Source organism: Nelusetta ayraudi, unplaced genomic scaffold (genome assembly GCF_046127955.1).
Source record: "Nelusetta ayraudi isolate G7.1 ecotype Tasmania unplaced genomic scaffold, CSIRO-AGI_Nayr_v1 ptg000007l, whole genome shotgun sequence".
Taxonomy (NCBI): Eukaryota; Metazoa; Chordata; class Actinopteri; order Tetraodontiformes; family Monacanthidae; genus Nelusetta; species Nelusetta ayraudi.
In genome coordinates, this window is record NW_027466057.1 from 411,100 (window position 1) to 437,625 (window position 26,526).

At 47.8% G+C, this 26,526-nt stretch overlaps 2 protein-coding genes across 2 annotated transcripts in view; one reads left to right on the forward strand and one right to left on the reverse strand.

Moving 5' to 3' along the window:
* Positions 1 to 14,116, reverse strand: part of stag1a (STAG1 cohesin complex component a) — a 31,934-nt gene extending 17,818 nt beyond the window's left edge. The window contains exon 1 of the mRNA XM_076017647.1: positions 13,941 to 14,116. The gene's annotated coding sequence lies outside the window, so the exon portion shown is untranslated. The remainder of the gene's footprint in view (positions 1 to 13,940) is intronic.
* A 10,328-nt stretch (positions 14,117 to 24,444) lies between these two features.
* slc35g2a (solute carrier family 35 member G2a) lies at positions 24,445 to 26,098 on the forward strand. Its single transcript, XM_076017648.1, has one exon. The coding sequence runs from the start codon at positions 24,461 to 24,463 to the stop codon at positions 25,847 to 25,849; it is 1,389 nt and encodes a 462-aa protein (XP_075873763.1). The 5' UTR covers positions 24,445 to 24,460; the 3' UTR covers positions 25,850 to 26,098.
* Positions 26,099 to 26,526: the final 428 nt, after the last annotated feature.

Here is a 26,526-nt window from a genome sequence, read left to right on the forward strand (position 1 = left end):
TACAGGTGAATTGCTCTTTCCTGCCACTACACTGTTATTATATTAACCACCTGTGTAAAAAAATGTTCAATTAATTGCGACTAATTTAATCGATAACATTGTTAATCGACAATTAATCGCTAATCGATTAATTGTTAACATCCCTAAACACAACAACAAAAAAAATCCCCAGGGTAGACTGCCCAAACAGTTATTATTACTAATAATCAAAGTGATATTTTTATTAGGATTTATCTCACAGACTTTCAGCCTGTAATTGTCCCACTCGGGGTTTTAGCTCCACAATCCCTGTTAGGGAGGAATCCTCTTAAAGGCATGCGGCTAGTTTGACCTGCATGGATTTAAACGGATCCCATTAAATTTAAATCCAGAGTCTTCTCTCAATCCTGGAGGATCATCGCTTACTGGAGAGTGAAAAGATCGCCCACCAGGGCGACAGGCCAGCCTAACCGGGAACACTAGGATTTTAACATTGAAATAACGCCCAGTGGTACCCACGATAAATAGATCCCAGTGTTAATTGAACAGTGGATTTAAGTCAGAGAACATATGTTCATATACTGTGCAAGTGGAACAGCTTATTATTGAAAACGCCCACAGTCCAGGCATGGACCACAGATTGATTAAAAGCCGTCAAAGCCAGATTGGAGAAAAAAAGAAAAGATGAGAAAAGAAACTGCTCTTAATCAACCTCTTAAAAAGCTTCACTTGACTGATACGGACCAAGGTCACGTTCATTATGTTTTTACAAGTGGCTGTCAGCCACCGCATGGAAATAATGAGCGCGCGGGCGCCGCGGTGAAAGGCTCAGGCAGCCAAACATTTATGGATGAAGAGTTTCCCTGCTGAAGAATAACAGAATAACGCCTCTTATCGCATGCGGCTGGAGGAAGTCTTTAACATGGCCGCTTCGATAGCGAATGAAAAAACCCTCTGAACATCCTGCGGCTGCTGGACCCGCTCGCTTAACGCCAAGGCGTGATTAGTAAAACATATTTCGTCCATCCGAGAGCTTTCCGGCTCATTTTATGGGGCACCGGCGACGTGTTTTTCCGCTAAAAGGCAAAAAAACCCCACCAGGAGCTCCTCTTTCATAGGCTATTAGCTTGCATTGGAACGAGCTGTTTGCTTTGAGAAGATGAAATTATGCAGATGGACAAAAGCTGGTGAAAAACGCATCCACGGAGGCAGAAAATGAGACTGGAGTGGGGGGAGCAAAAAAAACAGTGAGAGAAACTGCAAGTCTGCTGCTGCTGCTGCTGCTGCTGACTGCACCTTTGGGAAAACCTGCCTCTCTCCTCTTACACTACAGCTATGATAAATAAGTAAATAATATCAGTGATAACCCACCACTCCAGCAGGCTCACTCCAGGTCAGTCGGTTGGAATTCTATTCGTTTTGAATCAGGGGCAAAAGCCAATCTGAATTTCTCGGGACGTCGACACCATGGGATGGATGAAGCTTCACCCCTGGCTGCAGATCTGATCCGATCCGATCCGATCCGATCCGATCTGATCACACACGTCTCGCAGCCGCACGGCCGGGTTGTGTTCGCCACATTCTGCCACAGAGGCTGTGACTGATTCATTAGCGTCCACCACGGCCGTGTTAAAGACTCTGGCTCGGGCGCTGCAGTCTCATCTTTTAATGGCATTGGACGGCATTAGACAAGATCCTGAGTGTTTGCCGGACGTGCAATGAAACACAAAGACAGCAGGCAGCGATGGAGACATTAGCTGCGTTTTCCACTACCCCTAGAACTGTGCAAAACCCAAATATCGCAATAAAAAACTGGTAATGGAAACGCCTAAATTTCCTGGAGAAAACCTCCCAAGATCATTTTCAACATCTCATGAGGCACTTTTTCAGACAAATCCATATGGAGCGCATGTCATGGAAACCCTTTTTTTTTTTTGCGTTTACGACGTGACCTACGTGGTCACGCGACGAGCTCACATTAAGAGAAAATGTGTTTCTCTTTGATCACAAGCAATCACAGAGAAAAATATAACAACCATTCCTGACAGTAAACGAAAGTAAACAAGCAAAAGCAAACGGAATTCTCGTAATTCTCGCGGGGCGAGATTTTACGAGAATGACCGCATACGCGCTTCACACCATTCAATGGAAACACCTGCAAATGGCAATTGCACTCTCTCCAAATTTGAGAAATAGCGCTTTTATCTTGCGAAAAACTGTAATGGAAACGCAGCCAAAGACAGAGGGAAGCTGTCTGTCGGGTTCCTGATGCAGCTCCACTTTCACCTTCAGTTCCTCCCTACTCTACATCTGGGAGCTGCACTGGTTCTGTTACACTCTCATACAGCGAGAGAGGATCGATTTTCTTAACTATCCCTTTGGATTCAAGATGGGTTTTCGACAGCGCTGCCCGTTTCGTCTCATTAGAGGAGTTTGAAAACGTGGCTTTTGAAAAAATTCCATCGTAATGATCGTATCAAGACTGGAACATTTGGAGGAAGTGGATGTTCTTCTTCTTCTTCTTCTTCTTCTTCTTCTTCTTCTTCTTCTTCTTCTTCTTCCTGTCTGACTTTGTGCCGCTGCAGTCTTCCAACATGCCGACTGCACTGCGACTCTTCACTTTGACATTAAAACTAGCAAGTTGCCACAGACCACAGCCAGGTCGATGCAGCAAAAGTCCTCCCAATGTGCAATAATATGTGGGCTACAGAGTAGAAGAAAAAAACCTCTGAAAAAGACGTCTGCCAGGAGACCAAACAGGGAGACGTATGCCTTTGAATGTCTTTTTCTTTTTTTTTCCAAATGCGCAGACAAGCCATCTGCTCTGAAAACAGGGAACAGTACCTGCGCGATCGGTTCACACTACATTAACTACATGCAGATAGCGAGAAGATATTTGTGACTCGGCGGAGGGCACAAAACTGTGTGTGAGGCTGCAGCAGTAAATCAAATTCATAAACCCTTCCTAGCCCAAAAACAGAAGGGACACCGTGCGCTGTCCCAAACAGCGAGTACAGACAGGCTGCGGGGCTGCAGGAGAGCCGCTTCAGCCCGGCGTCGCATTCAATCTCGCACCTGCCAGCTCAAATTAAAATGGAAATAAAGAGACACCGGTGCCGTCGCAACCCTGGGCAAATAATTAAAGTACAAGGCCTTCACTGATGCATAATTCAGAAAAAAAGGGGGAGTCAGTGGAATGAAGACAGACACGAGTTAATCATTCATGCTGGATATTTACTGAGAGGAACTTGACTGATCCCCCCCAATAAATGTATTGAAATACTGGATCTTTAGAGCAGCATTTGTTGACTTGGCACAAGAGCTGTGAAAACATCACAGAAGCGTTCGAATGGACAAAACTATGTTTTAACATAGGCACAAATATATCCATCTTTACTTTGAACTGCGTGCTTCTCTGGTTGGTGTGAAATGATCAAAACAGTGCAAATAGTCTGAAAACAACAAACACACACACCAAAAAATGAGACCACTGGCGACTGAAGACACCAGACGTTGTGTCAGTCCTCAAACTGGAAGCACCAAAGTCTCCCAGGTCTCCCAAAAGGCAGCACTTCCACTCAGGGAGCGACACAGTCTCGTTAAGTTTTTGGTTTGAACTAAAATCGAGCTTAAGAACAAATATGGCGGGAGCTGCTGGACGGTGCAGCAGGGCCTCGCGAGCGGAGCAGAGCGCGCGCGTCCAGCGGATTTCACAGGGTCAGTGATCCAATATAACGACGTGCAAAGCCATCGGGTTTCAACGCTGCAGCAGCAGCAGCACTCAGCAACTTAAAAGTCAAAGTGCAATAAGAAGAAAAAAACAATAATAATGATAATTTTAAAAAAAAGTCGTTCACGTTTAAACAAAAGTGCAGAGTAAAAAAATGTGTCAATTTTCAGAGGCCTCTTCACTGGACAGGCCAACTGGAGTGAGACTGGTGAACCTACAGCTTCATCAGTCTCAACAAAGACAGTAATAACAACACTGCGGCCTCGACACACACACACATACACACACACAAACACACACACACGCACACACACACACACACACACACACACACACACAGATTAAAGAGCCTCGGCCTCAATGTGTGGAACAACCTCGGGGCCAGTGGCGGTGGCGGTCGTCTGCTCTAACCAGATTATGATTATGTCACATGGGAGATTACCCATCCGACACAGAGAGTAACACATTTAGACACGTTGTTGACACACACACACACACATACACACACACAGGCGTGGAGCAATGCAAAGCCATCTGTCCTGCACCGCTCGCTCTCGGCAGCGGCACCAAGCCTTAACTCAGCAAAGGGGAGGGAGGGCGGGGGGTTGGGGTGGTGGTGGAGGGATACAGTCAACTGCACAAACTGATAAGATCTTTGCAGAGAAATAGATTTTTTTTTTCCCCACCCCCATCAAAGCACTGAAACAACCTTGATGTGAGGAAGGCAAAGGAAGAACAATTTAAGAACAAAAGCAGCGGGGAAACAAAAGGGGCCATGACTGTTGCCAAACACACACATACAGACACACACACACACACACAGACACACACTCTCTATGTGCAATGGCTGCCTGCTTGACTGCAGCTGACACAAAATGGATCCGAGAGAGAGCAAAAGGGGAGGTGAGGGGGTGCAAAGGTGGGTGAAAGGGGTGACAGCAGAGGAGAGAAGCTGCACCGTGTGAGTGCAAGGAGGTAAAAAAAATAAATAAATAACTGTGCATTTACATGATAAAAGGGGGGGGAGAGAGAAAAAAAACAGCGCTACTGTACTGGATGGACCAAAACAGGACTTGAAGAAGTCGTCTGACCCAGCCAAAGGTTTTTCCAGGGTTGGACCCGAGACAGCGGGAACACACAGGCTGGAGTGAAAATTATTCCTGCATGTTCCAGCCGACTTGGAGCCAATCCTGGGCCAGGAGCAGCTGTGAGTGCTTGTAACCTTGTGGCAGACTGATTGATGTGGGCTCGGCAGCGGCAGCGGCGGCGGCGGGCGCAGATTTTTATGCGGCGGGTCAGCTGATGGCCGATAAAAGTAAACCTGCATCATGGTTCGGGTTCTTTGTTTGCATTATTGGGTGAAATACATTCATTCAATGATAATGATAGCAACTTCAATCAGCGTTGAAATCTATATTTTAAAAATGTACAAGGTTTTAGGTAGGGATGTTAACAATTAATCGATTAATTGTCGATTAAGAATTTAATCGATTAAATTAAATCAGTCCCAATTCATTATACATTTTTTGCACGGGTAGTGGAAAACATGGCAACAGTGTAGTTGCAGGAAAGAGCAATTCAACTGTAGGTATTGTCATGGTCATAATATACCGAGAACAAGTTGAGATGTGATCCATTAGAAGCCAATTTAAAGTCAGAGGATAAATGTTTGGGGTGTTTTTACTGTGATCTAATGTAAAAATGGGTCACATTGGGCCCTTAACATTACTTAAGGGTTAAATAACGTGTTCCTTACACATTTTTCATTGTGAAGCTTTGGTTCTCAGGAAAAACTGCCGCTTACCAATTGATCGTTAATCCCTCGATAAGGTCAATCATCTAACGATCAATGAATTAATGGACAATTTGCATCCCAGTTTTAAGAAATAAAAAGGCGCACTGGAAATACATGTAGCATCTTAAACAAAGCAAAAATCTGCAGGGGTGGCAATCAATTCTCACCAATATTAGCTTACTTCCTTCATCAGCTTAGTGAGCACAGGGACGAGTGATTGATGGGTTGACATCTCCCACAGTGAACGGGCTGCCACTCAGCTGTGCGTCGTATAAAACTAATTACTGACCTAATCTGTCTGGATTCATTTCAGAACCAAACTGGCGAGAGAGAAAAAAAACAACAACAACGCAGACACGCAAAAACCCTGGTTGAGGCCGTCAGTTCTCACAGCCGCCGCGATTCCTAATGATGCATTGCCATGTCTTGGGTTTCACGGGAGAAGCCTGCTAATCTTAGCGAGCAGATGTCAAAGGGAGGGGCGTGAAAAAAGGAAGAAAAAAAAAATCCAGCATGGTTATGAAGCAATAATGCCGAGGCAGAGGCAGAGGGAAATAATGACTGCCCAGATCCAAGCTGAGGCGCTGGGGGAGGCGGGCCGCTTCACAGCAGGGAGATGATTGTTTTAAACATGAAAAAATAATAACCCCGCCCGCCCAAAGAGATGCTTAAACCTAAACATGGTCCAATGTTCAACAGCGAAACACTGCGTTTTGTCTCATCAGCTTTGGTTGCTGGCGAAACACTGCTTCAGAGAAACAGTGGCGTTAATCTTCTTAAATAAAGAGTAAAAAGAACAAAGCATTGTCATTAATGGATTCACTTTGGCTTTGGCTGATCTGTTCCTGAGTAGCGACAGGAGCCTCTACCAGAATTTACTGCTGAGCTAACGCTCCCCTTGGATTTTAGAGCGCCTGTGCCAATGACAGTCAACTCTCCGGGCTTTTGTTTTTTTTCTGTCAGACTAACTGGCTTCCACGCGGATGATGTCAGCAGGAAGGTAATGTTGGGCCGGTGGGAGCAGGGAGGCCTGTTTATGGGTAAATAACGTGTCGGAGGAGGCAGCCAGTGTGGACAGGGAAGCCCTTTAATCCTCTGCAGACAGGCCGATGGAGCAGATGGGCTCTGAGTGATAAAAAACTAATGATGTCTCAGGGCAGAAGGAAAATACAAGGTCTCTCTCTCTCTCTCTCTCTCACTCCGTCTCCACACTTGCACAGGAGCCGAGAGGGAATCATCCCCGAAATCCCCAAGAAAACGTCTGCGTTAAGCAACCTGGATTGTTCCTGTGGCAGCAGCGAACACCCCTCTGCTCTCTCCTCTCTAGAATAGAAAGCGTATTCCGTCCTGGTGCGCATCGTCTTCAAATCATCCTCCAGAATGTTAAAATTTCACAGAATTTCGTAGAATCAGATGATGTTTTGAATCCAGCGGAGGAGCCTCACAGTTCACAAAAAAGAAAACTTCTCTGCAAGATCTTTGGAAATCTTTTGTTGCAACTTCCCGTGGACGCTTTGTGTTTGACAATTGGCTCGTCGCTTCCCTTTATAATCTCATTTTCAGAACTGTGTTGTGCCACAGGATTTTGGCGGTGGCAGAAAGTGCGGAAGGAAGGCGGACCGGCGGACTCTGCATAACATGGGGACTTTGAGTCCGACAGAGAGCCACTGTGGAGGTTCGGTGCCTGCGAATGTGGTTTTGCATCATTCATACGAAGTCCCAAACTCACTCCAAACCATTTCTGGCATCCAATTTCTTTTTGAATACTGACTTCACAAAAAACATTGGGACCAATACTCCAATACTAATTGCAGGAAAACTAGACAATCCAGAAATCTCATTAAGACACACAATATATTATTATTATTATTTTTTTTTAATTAAAATGAATTTAATGATGTCTGCCGCCAATGAACATTTCCAGTAGCTCCTCCTCAACACCAGATCCAAGCGGCTGAATTCTCTGAAATTGCAGCCGTGCTTGCAACCACTTTACTTCCACTGTGCACAACCACAGAATGGACTTGGCACAGGACAGTGAATCAATATTAAATAAGTGTGTGTACAAATAACCCTGACCGCTGAGACACACACAGCGCCTCGGCCGCCCTGCAGAATGTGGCGGTGCTTGCCGGTGCTTGGGGTTGCTTGTTAGCCGAGTCGCTGTTGATGACACCTGCAGGACTCCAAGGTCCGGCGAGCCGCCAGATTTAGATTTGAGGATGCTTTGACCAGCCCAAAAGAAATCCAAACTACAAGTCAATCGTCCAAGTGAAATAACAGAAGCATGCAGAGATCTGCAGGAGAATCCCAGACCATGACGCAAACCGTCTACTCTTTGGCTTAAACAACAGAATAATGTAAAATAATTAAAAAATAAGAACAAAATACTGAGTCGTGCAGATACGACGGCACAATTTAAAATTCAATCAACCCTCCTGCAAATCCAATAACACAAACTTCCACTTCATTTGCAAACTGCTGGCTGAATCTCAAAATAAATACACCGCAGCCAGGGATTTGAAGAAGGCAGAAATGGGCGATATTCAGCGAGCGCTCTCTATTTCAGAGCTGCTGTCAACGTTGTTTTTCACTGAGACAATTAAAATGTATCTCATACTGTTAGTGTCGACGCGTTTGTATGCCAGCTCTTACTGCCTTTAATATCTGCTGGGCGACTGTTAAACCTAATGTTGTCATTGAACTGGGCTGTCCATCCAGTACAGCTGACCTACATCCGCTGGCCGGCTACGTAACCGTTCCGAGCTACAGCTGCGTTTCCATTGCAGCTTTTCGCAAAATAGCGATATTTCTAAAATTTCGACAAAGTACGATTGTGACTTGCAGGTGTTTCCGTTGAATGGTGTGAAGCGCATAAGCCGTAATTCTCGTAAAACCTCGTCCCGCGAGATTTGTGAGAATTACGCTTGTGATTGTTTGTTGTCAAGAATGGTTGCTATATTTGTCTCTTTGATTACCTGTAAAAAATAATCTGCCTCTTTCTCCGTCCAAACATAACGTGCTATTTTCACTTAAAGTGAATTGGTCACATGACCCCCGTACGTCACGTCCGGTGACGCATAAATGCGAAAAAAGTGTTTCCATTACAATTTTGCGATATACCTCTATATCGATACGTCTGCTAAACCACCTCATGACAGCGTAAAAACATTTTAGCCATATTTGAGAGGATTTCCAAAATTTTGGCGTTTCCATCACCAGTTTTTCATTGCGATATTAAGGAAACTCTTCAACGAGTCGGATTCCTGACTGATTTGACTTGTAAACTGCAGCAGCCAGTGTTGTCTGTGTTGAGGAGGTCGGCATTTCCAGTCGTCGTAAAACGACACCGGCGCACAACGTCATGGCAATAAGCGTGCTGCACTGGAATACGACTTCGCCTGCCATTTGGAACACACCTGTTGTGTCCACATCTGCGAGCATTCCCAACCAAAGGGGCCTTGTCCGACCAGACGCAATGGCGAGGACTCGGTCCTCCTGCTGTCTTCCTGGTTGCATTAGCAGGAATGTGCAAAGATCTGCATTTCGCTCGACTAAACAAAGGCTCTGTGTTCAGCCCACGACCGCCACCAACCTTGCACCCAGCCAGCGCTGCCTGCGAGGCGGGGAGACACCGGCGGCGCTCGCATTCTCTCAGCCTTCTGTCGGAGGCTGAGACTTTAATAAGGTGTTCCACTCTACAAAGCTCCTTTTTTTTTTTTTTTTAAATCGCACCGATGTGGAAATGAACTTGCTGTCAGTCTCGACAGAGCAGAGCAGAGGAGGCAGGCAGGCAGGCAGGCAGGCAACACTTCTTCACCATCCTGACGGGCGAAATCTGACAGGATGCGACATCCATCCAAAGCTGCGGTGATGCTGTTGGAAACGAGGCCGTTCTCGTCAAATGCGCCTTCCGTCTACGCAATCACGGCATCAGCGCAGGTGGAATAACAATCGCTGCTATTTCACTCCGTCACATTAACGGGGGCTGTAATGCTGCTGCTGCTGCTGCTGCTTTGACGTTTCAGCTGGATGCTTGTCAAGTGATTGGGGGGGGGGACAATTTTCCATCCAGTCTGTTGGATTCCGCGGAGCGCCGGCAAAATGCAGAGATTCTCGTCTTTCAGCTTTAGGAGTAATTCCACTGTTTATCTTTTGGGTGCTGGGTTACCATGGGTTTTACATCCTATTGAAGCAGAGTGGCATCGAGATCTTAACGCTTCATTGGGTTTCCTGAAGTTCATGTTCATGAAATCCTTGCCCAACGTGGTTTGCGTTCTTGTTGATTTATTTAGTTATTTGATATTTTTTGTGAGTTACATTTGACTATAAGGCAACATAAAGCAGAATGGGGCACACTGTTAATAAACACTGTTTAGAGTGGACCACATTCTGAATTTTAGCAGTGAAAAGGTGGAAACAGGCACAACTCAGTAGGTCCCGAAATAAAAATAAAAAAAGTCTGCCAACTTTCATCACTTTTTCTGCTCAGATTCTGCAAAACGAAGCATGAGGAGTCTCAGAGGGAACAGCGAGAGTGTGTGTGTTTGATTTCTTAGAAGGGAATGTAGGGTTAATATTCCTGCATCAGCTTTGTGACAAGAAAATTGGGTCTGAGTGGGGAGATGACGCAGTTGAGAACCAAAGGATGAGGATATTCTGAGGAATGCTAGAACAGTGTAGCTGCAGTTAGGTCGAAAAATTCACTCACCTGGTCAAAAATAGATCTGAGTTAGTAAAATATTGAAATTGTGTCCACAATGGAAAGTAAATTTCCACTTTCTTCTGTTCTCTTCACCCCCCACCCCACCGGCAGAGAGTTAGGAGCATGGCTGCATTGGCTAACACACACGAATGTACAGTATGTCAGGGGAAAAGCAGCTCACCCAGAGTGGCCGTCACCACTGGGCCGTCCAGGACACAGGAGTCGCACCCCTCGTAATCATCGCTAGTCCTGCACTTCAGAGCTCAGAGTGTTTGCTTCAAAAATGCCTTAATATAACGTGTGCACTTGTGACTAATCTTACAATGACTGCTCTTCAGCACGGTGACGTTTCTTATCTTTTAGCAGAAGCCTTCTATAAAGCAAGGCAGCACTTAGAAGATAAAAAGCAGCCTTTTACCTCCCAGATGGTGAAAAGGCTCCATGTCCTACACTGAGGGTGGCTGAGGTTCGTAACTGGCCACCTTGAGGACGTGCAGGTGTTTTCAAGAAACTACTACCATGCAACTGAGGCGGGTTACTATCTCTCCCAAAAAAGAAATAACAATAATCCATCCATCCATCCATCCATCCATCCATCCATCCATCCATCTTCAATACCTGCCTGTCCCTGAGCCGCTGAAATGTAAATGATTCTTTTTTTTGCATCATCTACACATTCAACTCACTCTCTTGGGTTCACTTGGGCAGCAAACCAAAAGCAAGAATGCGTTTGCACTGCATCATTATTAACATTTTTTATATTCATAGCATGTCAATAGCAACACTGCAACATTCAACAGCTCACCGCATGTTTTCCTAAGCAGACTGCCAGAGCAGTCCACAGGCTGCGATCACAACAAGGTTCTGCATTCTAATTTACTGTGAGCTTGAGGTGTGTGTGTGTGTGTGTGTGTGTGTGTGAATCATAAACACACCTGAGATAAGACTATATATAGAAAGCAAACCTAGCTAAACGTGCAGAAACAAGCCATATGGTCGGATTGCTAACTGTTATCTAGGAGGAATCAAAGGTTAGTCCTGAAAAGCAGCGGAACTTTGCTCTTTCTATGGCCACCACCAGTTGAATTGAGGTCACCCTGTTACAGGCGCTGACAAATGTCAAACCTGTTACATAATCTGCTCAGCTGTGTCTTTACTAGCATATGGCCCTGACCAAACGCACGCCGCTCCAGAGGGAGCATCTGGCTTACAGAGTCCTTGCCGGCTCTTATCATTATGCTAAACAACACCTCCCCGCCATGTTTACATCTCGACCGTTCAACAGCATTCAATTAGGACGCACTTATAACCCATTAGGGTTTCCATTAGAGATGATTCACTGGCATCCTTGGAGCTCTAGCCGTCTGCAACACATTTCCCCTTCGTTCAACAAAAGCCATTATGCCGTGCATTTTAACAGCACAACTAATAACATAACTAAAGCATTGACAATCGCCACCGCTGACGACAACCATGACGGAAGTCTTTTGTCGTCTCACAATGCGTTGAGAGCGCAGGCAAAGAGCCAGGCGATTCAACGAACAAACAGTGGATGAGGGATTACTCATCACCCAGGTGAGCCCTCGAGGCTGTTCTCCAGGTTTTATAATGGAATTCTTCCCGTCAGACACCTTTAGTGATTTATGCAGGAACTGTCACCGAGTGTCAGCCTCGCAAACCGAAGGCATGAATAACAAGAATTCAAGCGACGACGTTCCTTCTCAAAGGATTTTCCCGGAATCTTAATGACTTCTTTTCAGCAAGAAAACAGAGCGCATCCCATCAACGTAATACAGACAACAAGATGCATGCATAAAACCTGCCAAATTATGATGATGACAGAGCTGTGTCCAAGCGCTGCAAATACAGGCAGGAGGCCACGTGCACTCTCCATGCAGAAAAGGAAAGTAAAACCTTGACAGTGCACTGGTTTGGCAACCAGCAATGCAAAGATCAAGGTGTGATTTGCTTGTGTGTACAGGAGGTAACGTTGTCATACCAGCATGCTAGAACTGCCAGTGTTTCCACTCAACCATGACAGTGCACTCAAAACAGAAGGAAAAAGATAGAGATATTGTTCTAAATGCATTCACAACTGCAGCAATCGTACATATAACGATGCATATAACAATGCAAGTGTGCCTGAAAGCATCAATGCATAGCTGCAGATGCGTGCAGAACTCAAATTTTAAGACGTACTGTATTTGCACGAAAACGGGAGAGTAAAACGCCCACGATCGATAATAAGAAAGAAATGGGTAAAATATTTTCAATAAATGCAAAGAACAAAAACATTTACGCCTGTTGGGTAGAAATCACAAATTTTCATTCATAAAATTCTCATTATTAAAATCTTAGTCTAAAGATGTGCAATTGCACAGCGCCAAAACACAGCTACATTTTTAAATAAATCTAGATTTCTATCCTTTAAATTTACAGATTGAAAAGTGCGAAAAACATCAGATGATGAGAAACAAGTTGCCAGTCGCAGATCACAATCCAAGACAACCCCGATGGTGGGAGAGATAGAAAAAAAAAAATACAGTCACATAGCTGACTGTAAACAAAGCAGTTATGCAACAACCTGAAATGCATGCGCACAGCCTGGAGGCAACTGCCTGACCCGCTGTGAACTACACCAGCCAGGCTCGCAGGCAAGAGCTGCTGATGGGTCAGTTTTCAGGGGAGGAGGAAGTTGGGGGGGGGTCCCCAGTTTTTTTTAAAACCTGGGGAGATTGGACGGCTGCTGCTGATGCCCAGCCCCCCGCCCCCCTCAGCAACCCGCCCAACACAGATGTGAGTCATGTTTCCCCGCGCTGTTGTTGCCTTCTTCCTGCACAGAAGGGGGCGGGAAAAGGGGGAGGAGGGGGGGAGCGCCATAATAACTGGAGTACATCCTGCAAATTGCACCCTTTTTTTTTTCTAATTCAGTAAGAAAGCGAGCCATTCACTGGGAGGAATAAAAGGAGCAACACGTTGATCAGCCAGGTTGAAAAGTCACTGGGAAACTTAAGGAGCCGAAAAGGAGCTTTGGATGCTGATGTTGACACCGGAGAGGGGGAGGAGGAGGATGAGGAGGGGGAGGGGAGAGAAAAAGAAGTGGCAACCACAGCAGGCACGTTCACGTTAAAACACATCCAACCATGTCAGTGTGTATGGGGGGCAAAAAAATAAATAAAAAGGGGGACGAGAACAATAACAGCCAACAAAACGTGGGGCTTTATTCGAGACTGGGACAAACCAAAGCGAACGCGCGGCAGGAGGGCTGTAGTGTAAATCATAATGGGGGTTGCTGCGAATGAGGGAAGGTGATGCTCTGGCTTGTGTTTCGCCGAGAGCTCCAGCGCCACACGTCACACCGCATGGCTCTTTATTTGTTGACAAGCCCCAAACTCCGGCGACGGCTGGGAATTTGCCGTGCGTGTGGAGGCGGGAGGATGTGAGACATGTCGCCTCTGCGGCAGCCACTTGCCTCTCCGGCGACTCGCCTTTCGGAGAAAGTGCGGCGGCGGCGGCGGCGGCGGCGGCTAGCTCCGCGGCTAGCTGCCGCTGCTAGGCTATCGGCCGTCTGTGAGAGGCGCGGGCGAGAAAAGCACATACGAGCCTCCGTTAGCCGCTAACGCCCATCCCCCACATCCAGGCAGTCCTTCCCTGTCTGTCCACCATCTTTAATCTGTGCTCCGTCTCCGTTCCCACGGCGCAAAACACGACAAAAAACACAACGCACTCACCTTCTGCGAGCATCCCCGGATCGATTATCACCTTCCGGGTCAATACATCGATTTTCCGTTTGATATCGCACGTATTTTATTATTGAAAATTGGCCGTGCGAGCGGAACCGCGCCTTCAGAGAAGAGCAGCAATCCTAAACCGCCATCTGGTGGTATTTTCCTCTCTGTGATGCAGCGGGAGCGGCGCAGCCTCAGACCGGGACACAGCTGCCCCCTGGCGGACACACCGCGGTGGAGGCGGCGGAGACGCGCCTCCGGCAGGGTGGGGATGCAAGGAGGGGAGGGCGCACCGCGACCCCGACAACACGGCGACTCTCGGGGACGCGCCCCCCCCCCCCCCCAATCAGCTCGTTAGTCATTTGAATGACATCGAAATTAAAGTTCGATCCCCCAAAATATACATCTGGTGATCTTCAAAATCACATGCCGATTGTTGAGTGCATTATTTTAGAACATTGTGAGGCAGACATCTATAATTGGGATGCAGGCGTCTGTGATTTAATCCTTCAGGTTTCTACGAATTTTTTGGCAATCCTTAATTGCCAAATATGCAGATAAAAGGCACAATCATGAACCCACAGCCACAACTGCACACATGAAAAGCTTTCTGTTTTAAAGAATTAATTTGTTTCAATTGACAGTATTTTTTCATTGAGCAAAACTCAATTTTCAGATATATTTTAGTTAAATGTTATTCATCTATTTTTATTATAACACTGCATTCATTAATGTAATAACTTCATAAAATAAATCACTGCTGAGAATTTAATGAAATACATTTAGAAGCCTGAGAAGGGAGAACATTTTGTTATTACATATTAAACACATCTATAATCAGAATGGCGTCTATTTGATTGCTTTCACTGATTTCATTAGGTTATAATTTGTATGACTAATATTCTATGAGTTTTTAAAAAAGTTTTTCAAAGCATTTTTGCTGATTTTTCCAATTAATTGAATGCATATCTGTTAACAGATCGTAAATGCAATATAATGACAGTGTAGCCCAGCTTGTGCAGAACCTGGCAACGCACTTGCGACCTTTGACCTATGTTTTTCCTCTATCTGTCTCCCTTTCATCCCCTGGGTCTGAACTGCCCACGAGGTAAAAGAGGGAGAGGAGAGAAAGGAGCTGGCCAAACATCTCTGCCATTCATCATTGCGAGGTCCCTGGGCTGAAATTGGATGTGCTGAAACTCAATTAGGGAGCCTGGATGTGTGCACATTACTCAGCCGCCGCTTGCCGCGGCCTCACGCTGCCAGGGAGGCAGATAGAGACAGAAGGACTGGAGTTAATCATATTAATCCCACTTGAGAGTCATTAAGTGGATATCAAACACCTGAATTATGAGTGTGTGTGTGTGTGTGTGTGTGTGTGTGTATGAGTAAAAGAGAGAGAGAGAGAGAGAGGGAGAGAGAAAGTGCATGTGTGTGCTTGCGCAGAAGAGAAAGAATGATACTGATGATAATGATTTTAATTTTTATGAAGTCCTTGTTTTAGATGAGGCACTGACGCACGCACGCAGATGCAATTGGCTGCCGTCTCACCTCGACAGACGCACTACTGTTTGCCATGGCAACGGCACGTCTTCCACATAAAAGCCACTGCCAGAGACTCCCCTCGGGGGCTAGCGGCTACACAAACATACTCTACAACACACACACACACACACAACACATTTACACTCGCGCAAGAAGCGCACAGACACGTCAGTCCTCTAATTATGGTCCAATGTCTGGCGTTAACGAGACACGAGGCAGGTGGATCGAAATTAATGGAAGAAATAATGAAGCCTTTAATTAAATCATTCCAAAAATGTCACATTTGAGAAACATTATTGGAAACTATAACGACAAGAGATGGAAAAAGATGTTCTGTCAGACTTTATTGTTTGTTTGTCTGTTTGTTTCTGGTACGTTCTGTCCGAACATTCGCACAAAACGAGCCTCCTCCTTTCTTGAGCATCAGCTTTTTGTTTTGGTAGCATCATCTTACAGTTTAGTGGGAGGCCAGAGGTTGGTTATGTAAATAATGCAACGGACGGGAATGAGATGTGTTGTTTGTGGAGATGAGCAAAGTCAAATTGGTTATGTTCTGATCCTACCTCATCGCATTAGCATGGCAAGAAGAGGATCTTTTAAAGACGGAGCACCACCGGCTTATTTGCAAAATACATTTTTTTATTGTTTGTGTTGCTGCAATGATTTGCATGAGTTCTTTTTTGAATAGTTTGCTGAAAATTATGCCACTATTGATTTCCTGATCACGCAATTACAGAATATGCATTTTATTCCCAGGTCGCCACGTAAAGCCATGCTGCAACCCCAGGATGACAACTTTTTTTTGGGGGGAGCATTATTTATCCTCTTGGTGCTGTAATTAATCCTCCAAAAACATTTGTTGCGTAAGGAAGAAGGGAGCTCCATCAGATTTCCATTCAAAACTGCCCCACTGAGACATGATAAAAGGCTTGTTTGCAATCTTCAAATCAAATCAAATCAAATCAAATCAAATCTATTTATAAAGCACATTTAAAACAACAAAGTTGACCAAAGTGCTGTACAAGAAGTATTAAAACACCAATTAAAACGGGTAAAAACACTTAAAACAGTAAAGTATAAAAACAATTCTAAAAGAGATTATTAAGGACACTGAAAGACCCGAATCTTCTCCACCACTATCTTGTATCTCTCAGCAGGACGCTCCAGCACAGATAAGCAAATGTGGCTTGGCAGGGTTAGAGGTTGTGGCGAGATGGAGGGGGTTTCCATCTCAGAAAAAAAGACAATCGGACAAAAACTCTGATGTACAAACTGGAAAAGGAACAGAGAACATATGGTCCGCTGGAGATGCTCCAAATGGTGAGACAGCCGTCTCCTTCATCGTCTCTATGGAGTCTGACTTACAATTTAATGGGGAATGTGAAACCAGGCGACAGGCTGACAGCAGGCCCGGACGACGGCCATGACTCAGAAGAGGAGGAAAATATCAGAGGTGACAGTTTCAGGTAATTTGGATGAGGGAACGAGTTCAGTAGCAACGGAACACCGGTCAAAAGTGGTCAAGAGGGAATCGTGGATTGGGCAGATCAAGGAACTTGCAAGTCAGCAGATGTGTCAAAGTTCAGTGAAATACTTTACTTCCTGTGTAAAAGGGCCACCAGAAGGGTAAAGGAAAGTCAGGCAGGGAAGATTATTTCAAGGTGGATGGCAAAGCAAGAAGACATTCAGAGGAGGAGAGACGGTTGTCAAGTTTTGTGTTGGCTCCACCAAACAGCCACCAAACTGAGCTACTTCGCCTGCACCCAGCGGCATTCCAAGACTAAACGCGCTTTGTTGTTTCAACTTTTGAACTCGGACACCAAACCAGTCAAAGGCAACAGCTTTTCACTCCCGCTACGGAGAAAACAAAACCGCACGCGGGGGGATTGCACGCGACGTAACGCATTTGTTTCGCCAGCATACACCGCTAACACCCTGCAAGAACTTTATCCCAGGCCTGTCACCATGGCAACAGGAGCTGCCCGGCGAAGCGAATCCTGCCAGACCGTCAAGGTAACGGCGGCCCTTGTCGGCTCGCTCGCAGAAACATCTCAACCTGTGGGGAGACAAGGGCTCATTTCGCATTCAGTCCCACAGGCTTTTGTTTTGACACATCGAGAGTTACACAACAACAAACTCTCTGGGACTGTTGACCAGCAGGGAGCCCCCCCCCCCCCCCCTCCACGCGGACGCTCTACATCCGAGCACCTGCTCTATTTTCGACGAACTCCCCCGACCTCGCTTCAAATAGACTAAACCCCCGAGGCTTTTATTTTGTCGTGCTCTACTCCGACAACCCTGGCCGGAGTCTCTGTCACCGCACGTGTCTCTTGCCTCCGCCCCTCCTAACTCTCATCCCTCGGGGTGCCTCTTCCCCTTTAGCCGCAACGCTAAAACGCATTGGTGCCGGGTGATCCGCGCTGGCTGGAGCAAAATCATTACCGCCTACCGCAGACCTCACTTGTGAGGCAGACAGCATCCGCATCATGTATTGGAACACACACACAGGACAGTGTTGTGGTGAGAGCTGAGGTGCTTTTCGACCTCAGTGTGTGTGCGTGTGTGCCCACTTTTCACTTTTTCCCTCCTCACCCATTACTCTCTACTCCTTTGATGAATCTGTGCCGCCCGCACTGCAGCTGCGCTCGGCTTATTCCGGCTCTCGTCATCTCCCGCTGTAATGAGAAGGAGGCCACAGTCACATTACAGGACAAACGCTTGAAGGACGACTTCCTGCTTGGAGCGCGCAGGCTACGGATAGTCAAATTTATCTAATATGTAATTAAAAGCATCTTGAGCTCAGGAAGAAGCGGGTATCGAAAACGAATGGATGTAATTAAAAGCACAGATGTGGATTTTTTTTCTTCTTTCTATCTCCTTCCAGTAGATCCCTTCGCATGTACCATGCTGGGCCTTAAAGCACCAGAAACCCCTGCTTCACTGTCTGTGCAAATGTGTCAATCTGATACCCAGTATTAATCACAGAGTGAGTCAGAGGTGTGCGAACGATCCCAGCCAATATATGCTAATTCATCAGCTCAAGTTGGCAGGAGCTATCATTCTGTCCCTGGCCATCCTAAATTTAGCACGCTCAAACTTTTCTCCAAGCTGCCTCCAAGACAAACTCCATAATTTATTTCCCCCTGACCAGGCGTGGCGATTCTGAGAGCCTCAAACTCTCCTCCTCCTCCCCCCCAGTCGGCTAATCTTCGCACCACCTGCCTCGCTGTTATCTCGGCCCAGTCGCCGACTCCTCCCCGCACACTGCACTGCGGAGCTGGAATGTAGTGAACTCATCCCTGAAGGAAAAAAAAAACAAAAACCTGGCTGCAAAGTATTCAATGAGATTCAAACAGTGCCCTGAATAGCTGGGGCCGATGTCTCTCTCATTTTTCTTTACCCCCTCCGTAACCATGGAAACACTAGATATTCCTCTCTATCCCATTTGAAAAGGAAAAAAAGAGAGCAAGTGGCTCTGCTCCTCCGAAAAAAGCTGCAAAAAAATAAATCCCCTCTTCAATGCAGCCGTGAAAACAAACAAACAGACACAACAGAGCTTTTGACAGGGACATTTTTGAGTAATGTACAGTACACGTTCATGTAAACGTCCATCAGTCCTGCTATAAAATGAAGAGACAACGATTCCCATAAGCTAATTCATGCAAACCTTTAACCATTGCAACCACAATCAGTGTATTCATTCAATCTGCGTCGATTTTGCTTTCATCGCTGTTCTCCCCAATGGACCCTTTCAGTGTGTACAACACAAACCTTCTCCTCTAGTGTCATGGCCTGCAAATTAGCTGTTGCGATTGAATTCCAATTCATTGGTAACTCATTTTTTTTTGGTCACAGCACATAAATCTTGCATCTTTTTATTATTATTATCATTTTTTATTTATTTACTTCACGGATCGACCCTAGAGATGTCCCATCTCATTTTCAAGAGGGGTCATACAAATAAAGACAAACAATACAAACATGACAAGTAGTGAATACAAACATAGTACAAAACTTCTAAGCACAAGGAAACTCACACACACCCATGCACACTTCAACAATGCTCCCCAAGGCCCTCCCTCCCCACAACCATACTCAAACAATAACACACCTATGTTAATCTGCTTGCTTGCATACAGATACACAGATAAATCCAGTACAATACATGAGCAAGGTCTTATTGTGAGAAATGATGAAACGCGTCACAAAGGAGATGAAACACAGCAGCAGTAAACAAGGCAAAACTATTAAAAAACAAAGCAAACAAGTATATGACAGCAGCAGTGAGACACTGGAGAGTCTTGCCAAAATGCCGGTTGACAACCTGTTCCTCCTCCTGCGGTGTCGGGGGACTGCGTCTGGAACTACAAAGAAATACTGTTATTGCACAATGCCTGCATGATGTGCAAACACAATCTGCCGAGACTCAACGGCCATTTTAATCATCTGCCATAAAGAAACAAAACATTCTTGTTTAGCTAGCTCTGCTCTATCAGCGAGTGACCGAATGAATGTCCCTTAAAACTGGGCCCTAGCCAATGTGGCTTGTCCTATGATAATTGTATTGTATTTTCATTTATTTAATTATTCAATCTTTGTACTGTATCTGTCTATCTGTCTTCATGATGTCCTCTATCGTGTATTTTATTGAAGAGTCTATCAACACCTGGCAAAGGGACTAAAGATGGAAATTAGCTTTCAGCTAGCTCGGGTATATTTACTTTCTCATGGAAATGTTGATTAATGTACTTTTCCCCCTTTTTTTTAAATAAAGATTTTGAATTTGACTTTGAGCAGGACTAAAATGGCACAGCTGACACTGGCGATAGCTGCGGCAATAGCTGCGTGGCAGTACCTCTGCTGCAGAGTACAAGGCTAATTAGCCAAATCAGGTAATTGGTTGGTAGGGAAACTCTCCACCGCTACTGATCTGGAACATGATTCTGATCTCAAGGCGTGCACCTTGGAGGGCTGTTTCTAGGAGAGCTGGTTTGCATCCACTATTTCCATGTTCCAGATGGCAATAATGGAGGCAGCAGGTACATATATTTATACCATCCTCTGGAGGACACAGACACTGTCTGGTCCCTCACATTGACTGCCGTGCATCTCCCCCGTGGCTGATTGTTTCCTGGCGTGATAGCGCAGCGGCACCAGCCTTACGACGCCGACCTCTAGCACTCCAGCTATTTTCGGAAGAGGTGCAACGCCGCCGGGAAACGAAGCAGAGTGTTAAGGCGGCAAAATGTCAACGCCATTACCGTCAGCTCGATAAAAGTCAGAGTCTGTTCAAAGAGCGGACAGAGGCGGCGTCCGGCTCTTTGAACAGTCCGGCTACCGCGTAATCCATCTTTTTCATCGGTCTCTGTGCAACTAATTACACGACAGCAGGGCCAGAGGAAGTTAATTAGACTTTAATATAATAAGTCATAATAATCACCTGATCAGTTACACCTCTCACAACATTCTGTTTTGTTTTTTGTTAAATTAAAATGTGTGTGTATGTGTGTAAGTATATATATACATATATATATATATATCCGTGTGTGTGTGTGTGTGTGTGTTATATGTAATCAGTAGTAATTATACAAAAACAAGTTTGAATATGCTACAGCCAAAACAGGCACAGATCCAGAACCGAACCAATAACTGAGTTGAGTCTAATTGTGCTCACATTGCCAATATATTCCCCCTGAACATGTTGTAAGTAACACTGGCCATTTCAGGTGTGCTTTCCATATTGAAGACCCAAATGTTGACAATAGTCTTTTTCTTTTTTTTGTCAATGTCTCTTAAAGGTCAAAAGGTCGACTCCCAAGAAATGAGAAAAGTCTGGCGGGTGGGTCACGCCTTCTTACAAAGACGAGACACACACCGACATCGCGTGACACTCTGGTGAAGGTGGAAGAACTCACCAAAACATGTCAGCTAAATTAAAACCTTTAAGTCTACAACATATACTGCAACATGTTCTTATGGAGCAGACCGGTCTCTGTTGTCCTGTTTGAAGGTTTAATAGGGCGACGCCCATGGTATGATGATGATGATGACGATGACGATGATGATGATGATGATGATGATGATGATGATGATGATCGTGTCAGAGCTGAACTGAGGTTACAGCCGCTGTTCGCTGGATTGTGTCACGCATGCTCAGACGTTATCATTACATCCCTCCACCGCCACCAGCACCACCGCCTCACTCCGTCTGTCTCGCTCCTCGGGCACGCTGAGGAGGAGCATCGACAGCAGCAGCAGCAGCAGCAGCAGTGCGAGCAGGGAGGAGGGATGGACGGCAGGAAGGTTCGAGGCGCGTAACCGCTCACTTCCTGGCGGCACGGTGCACCGCAGCGAGGCGAGCAGCACACGCAACTCTGGACGCCTCCTCGGTGACTTTTTTCCCCCTTTGTTCCAAGAGGGAGGGCAAATGAGCCAGACGAGGTGATGGAGCAGCGGAGACGTTCGTTTGAATGACTCGAGGCTGAGCGAGAAGATTTTTTTTATTTTTTTTTATTTTTTTTCCTAAGGGGAAGGAGCGCGAGCAGGTGAGCCGAGGCTATTTGACGACGATGCTGCATGATGATCCTAATTAACAGCAACACACCTGGCTGCGTTTTTGACTCAGCGGACCCAGTTACGTAACCGGACGGGACGGGTCCGGAGCAGGTGGATGATGATTTGGGAGGACGGACGTCTGGCGGCGGCGGCGGCGGCGGCGGCGGCGGCGCAGCGTCCCGTGTGCGCCTTAACGCTCAGCAGCGCGCGCGCACTGCGCTCCATTCAGGAATTTGTCACGGTCAGGGTCACTGGCGGGACTGGCGGGACTGGGATTGGAGGGGCGCGGACGAGGCGTCGGGGCGGAACCAGGTGCCAACAGAGCGCGGCCACGGCGACCGCGTGCGCACCGCGCCGTTTTACGATGAGACGCGGCTTGTTGTTTTGCATCGGCGTGCGACAATCCGTGCGTGCGTGCGTGCGTGCGTGCGTGTGTGTGTGTGTGTGTGTGTGTGTGTGTGTGTGTGTGTGTGTGTGTGTGTGTGCGTGTGTGTGTGTGCGTGCGCGTCAACCTTCCTCTATATGGGGCGCATTGCCGAGGAACCCAGATAACCTTGAGAATAGCACGCAGACCCACGCCCACTTCTTAAACAGACACACGCACACGCAGGTTCACATAATTACACCTAATGGCCCTTTAGGTGAGAATGTCAAAAATATATATATATATATATATTAAGGCTTATTTACACACTTGGTCATTTATTATGCAACAGACGAGATGCCGTCCATCCAGCGTGGCAGCAGCTCTGCTCGATTATTAACCGAGCGGGCGGGAGCAGCACTCACACACTTAATGATAGAGATGTTGGTTTTTTTATCAAGGCATGCAATGGCGGAGAGTAATGCTCCCCTCCTCCCCCTCAAACCATAATGTAACGGATGTGTAATTAGTGCCAGCAGCAGCCTGCGTTCCTGCCAAGAGGCAGCAAGCCGCAGAGCGTCACCGGCCTCCGCTTGGCCGATAACGGCTCACTTTATGGGTTGAGCGAAGTGTGAAACAAGCTTTTCCAGCCCCGGCGGCGGCATTGCAGGGGGGGAGGCTGCACCGCTGGAACTGACTGGCACATCGAACCGCCGCTCCGTCTGGTTGTGTCACCGTATCCGTGAGTCAACATCACTCGCGGCTTCGTCCACACTGGTCACTTCAGGTTGTAGAAGTCACGCGCAGCGTCCCCCGACGCAGACATTCACGCCCCCCGCCCCCTCGCAGCACACAGCCTGCAGCGAGTGGAGAGATTTCTGGATTCATTTCCTTTAGTGCCATAGTTTAAATGTTGTACATTGAAGTCGGATTATGGTTTGGACGTTGCGGCAGATCCAATAGTTTAAGACTTTTTTGTTGTCTGGCTCTCTGTTTTTCCATCACTTCAGTAGTAGCTAGAAGTGCCAGGAAAGCATTTTTTTTACCAAGTGATCAAAGTCAAGCTCACAAAAAAAAAAAACAAACATCGGAATTTTACGTTGTCAATTTCTTTCTGAAATCTTGGAGAAGGGGTGTACGTGAGTGGTAACTTCAGCTGAGACAGTTTCATGCTGCACGGAATATTTGTGTATTCAAAATACTGCTCTGTGTAGCTCAGTGTTAATATCTTGTTCTTTCATGGGACCAAGAAGAGAAGGCAGTGAGTTAATTCCAATCGTCATCCCCCACCATAAATAACGTCGGTGACTCAATGCAGCAGACGCTCGGCGTGTGAATATACACACATTACGTCGTGTGAAACTATTTCCTCTTTCCAGCAGAGGCCTCGCTTACCGTATTGTGCTTTACAACCCTCCAAATCCCCCCAATAATAAAAAAAATGCAGTAGCGGCTACGCGCTTCTATTGCACTTGCATGGCCGAATTCTGCTGCTGCTGCTGCTGCTGCAGAGAGCCATGACTTCATCAGTCATAGGTTAGTCATCCGTGTAGCCGAACCTTGTTGCAGCAGAGAACAGAGCGAGGACAACCACCGGAATGATCAGCATCCAACGATTTTTAATGCCGTTGCCTCGTAAAAAAAATAATATGACAAACCTTACAAAGCGGCCACGTCTCCCAAGCTGGCACGAGACGTAGGGAGATAAGAGACGGACGAAAGCAAGGGAGCGTGACGTGCTTACGTAATTCTCCTTGCCGACAATCTCGAACCGGCTCGAAGGTCGTGCCTTTTCCAGTCCGGGGCCGCCGGGATGGAAATGGCTCACGCACGTTCCCGGGGTGAGCGCCGGGGCCAGAGGAGTGACTCACGGCTTTTATCATCTGGGATATTAAAGATGTATGAGATACGCGGGCGGCTGCACGGGGGAGAATATTTGAAGTCAATATTGCATGTGTTTCTAAAAGTGTTTCTCGACCCTGCCCCCCCCCCCCCCCAACCCAACCCCAACCCCCGCCCCTCCCTCCACTCTAGGTGTCATTCACAAAAAGTTCCAGAAATGGAGTCCACGCACCTCCTGAGCGGCGGCTCCAAGAAGCGGGTGAAGATCCACCCGCACACCGTCACGGCCAAGTACGCCACGCAGACGCCCTACTCCCCTCAACCTGGCGTGCACACCCACTTCCCCCAGCCGGGCGACGAGGGCTACGACGACGCGCCCTCCTTCGAGGACTTCGGCTCCTTCCTGGAGGAGACGTCCGACCGGAAGCGGCTGACCGAGGCCAAGCGGTGGCCTTTGACCCTGTTTGGCTCCAAGGACAAGGAGGCCGCCGGCAGACCCCAGGGTGCCCCGGTGGGGGGGGACGGTGGCGAGGTGGCGGCGGCGGCGGCGGCGGCGGCGGCGGCTGCCAGAGAAGGGAAGGGTTCCGGGAAGGGGGTCGGGGAGCAGCTGGCCAGTTTCGGCGAGGCGTCCGTGTCGGCGTCCCGGCTCACCTGGGTGGGGCTGGCGGGGGCGGCGCTGGCGCACGGCGCCCTGATGGTCCTGACCCGCCTGGCCTCGGAACGCTTCCAGCTGGGGCCCCTCTTCCTGCTGCTGGTGCGCTCCATCGTCCAGCTGCCGGCGGTGGCGGCGCCGCTGCACCGGGGCGAGAACCCCCTGGGACCCCGCGGGTACCGCCTGCGCCTGCTCTGCTACGGCGTGGCCTACGCCCTGTCCCTCTGCTGCGCCTACGCCTCCCTTAGCTTCGTCTCGCCCGGTGACGGCGCCGCCACCTGGCGGCTTGCCACCACGGCGCTGTCGGCGACGCTGGCCTTCCTGCTGCTGGAGGAGAAGCTGGGCATGGCTGACGGGATCAGCCTGGCCTTGGGGATTTTGGGACTGGGCCTCATCTTGCTGCCCACCGCCGAGGAGGGCGACGCCAGCGCGGCGGCCGACCCGGTGGCCTTCTGGAAGGCGGCGTTCGGCGTGTCGCTGGCGGCCCTGGCGGGCATGTGGATGGCCCTGGCGCTGGTGGGGTATCGATCCCTGAAGGAGAGGGTCGGCGTGGGGACGGCCCTGTTCGCGGTGAGCTGGACGGGCTGCCTGCTGGCCCCGGCCTCCCTGGTCCTCCTCCAGGAGGGCTGGTCCTGGCCCACCAGCGCCCCCGCCTGGGGTCTGGTCCTGGGGTTGGTCGCCTGCTCGGTGGCGGCCTTCCTCGGGGTGACGCACGCCCTCACCCGCATTCACCCGGCGCTGGTGTCGGCGTCCCAGAGCCTGGAGATCCCCGTGGCCATGCTGCTGCACCTGGCCGTGGTGCCGCTGGCCCCGACGGCGCAGGAGGTCTGCGGCAACGCGGTGGTGGCGCTCAGCGTCGGCTGGCTGGTGGCGATGAAGCTGCTGCCTTCCCGCGGCGCCAGCCGACGCCAGCGGGAGGAGTACGAGGAGATTTTGGACTCTCCCATCAAGTAAAAAGAAGAAAAAAAAGACCCATTCTTCACTTCACACCTCAAGCATCCCTCCTCCCGCCTCCCGTTCCGTCCTTCACAACAATCGGTTGCCCTGTACATAGGAGACTACTAGATGTTCGGAGCTCTATCTATTTTGTATTCGTCCTTCTTTGCTTTTTTCGGGATCGTGCAAATTTTGTGTCGTCCGTTGACAGTGAGTTGTGTGACGTGGCATTAAAATCTATGGAAAACAGACCGAGACCGTTAAAAACTCTGAGTGTGCGTGCGTTATTCCACCACCGCCGGCGTCCAGCAGCCAGCTGGGTGCGAGCCACTGACTGATGGCATCTATTTGACTGCTGGCAAAAGAAAAACAGAGGTGGGGAGCGAGTGAGGGGGGGGGACTGGAGACGAGGGGACGGGGGAGGGCGACGGGATTGGCCGACAGATCAGGAGCAGCAACATTATTTTTGAATCGCAATATGTTCTACTGAAATTTCAGTTTAAACTACTGAATGTGTCTCTCGCAGCTTTCTCAGTGTTTGCTTTTTTGCTCCATTTTCTCTCAAAGCTATAAAATTAAAATGACAAAAGTGTGGGGGGGGGAAATTCTGTTCAAGAGCGGATTTACTGTGCGGTTCATAGTGATAAAATGAGGCGAGGGACTGGCGGCAGTGCAACGCCTTTTAACAACGGTCG

Bases quoted from the DNA above. Each gene is read 5' to 3' on its own strand.
- slc35g2a (XM_076017648.1), top strand. From the start codon at position 24,461: ATGGAGTCCACGCACCTCCTGAGCGGCGGCTCCAAGAAGCGGGTGAAG.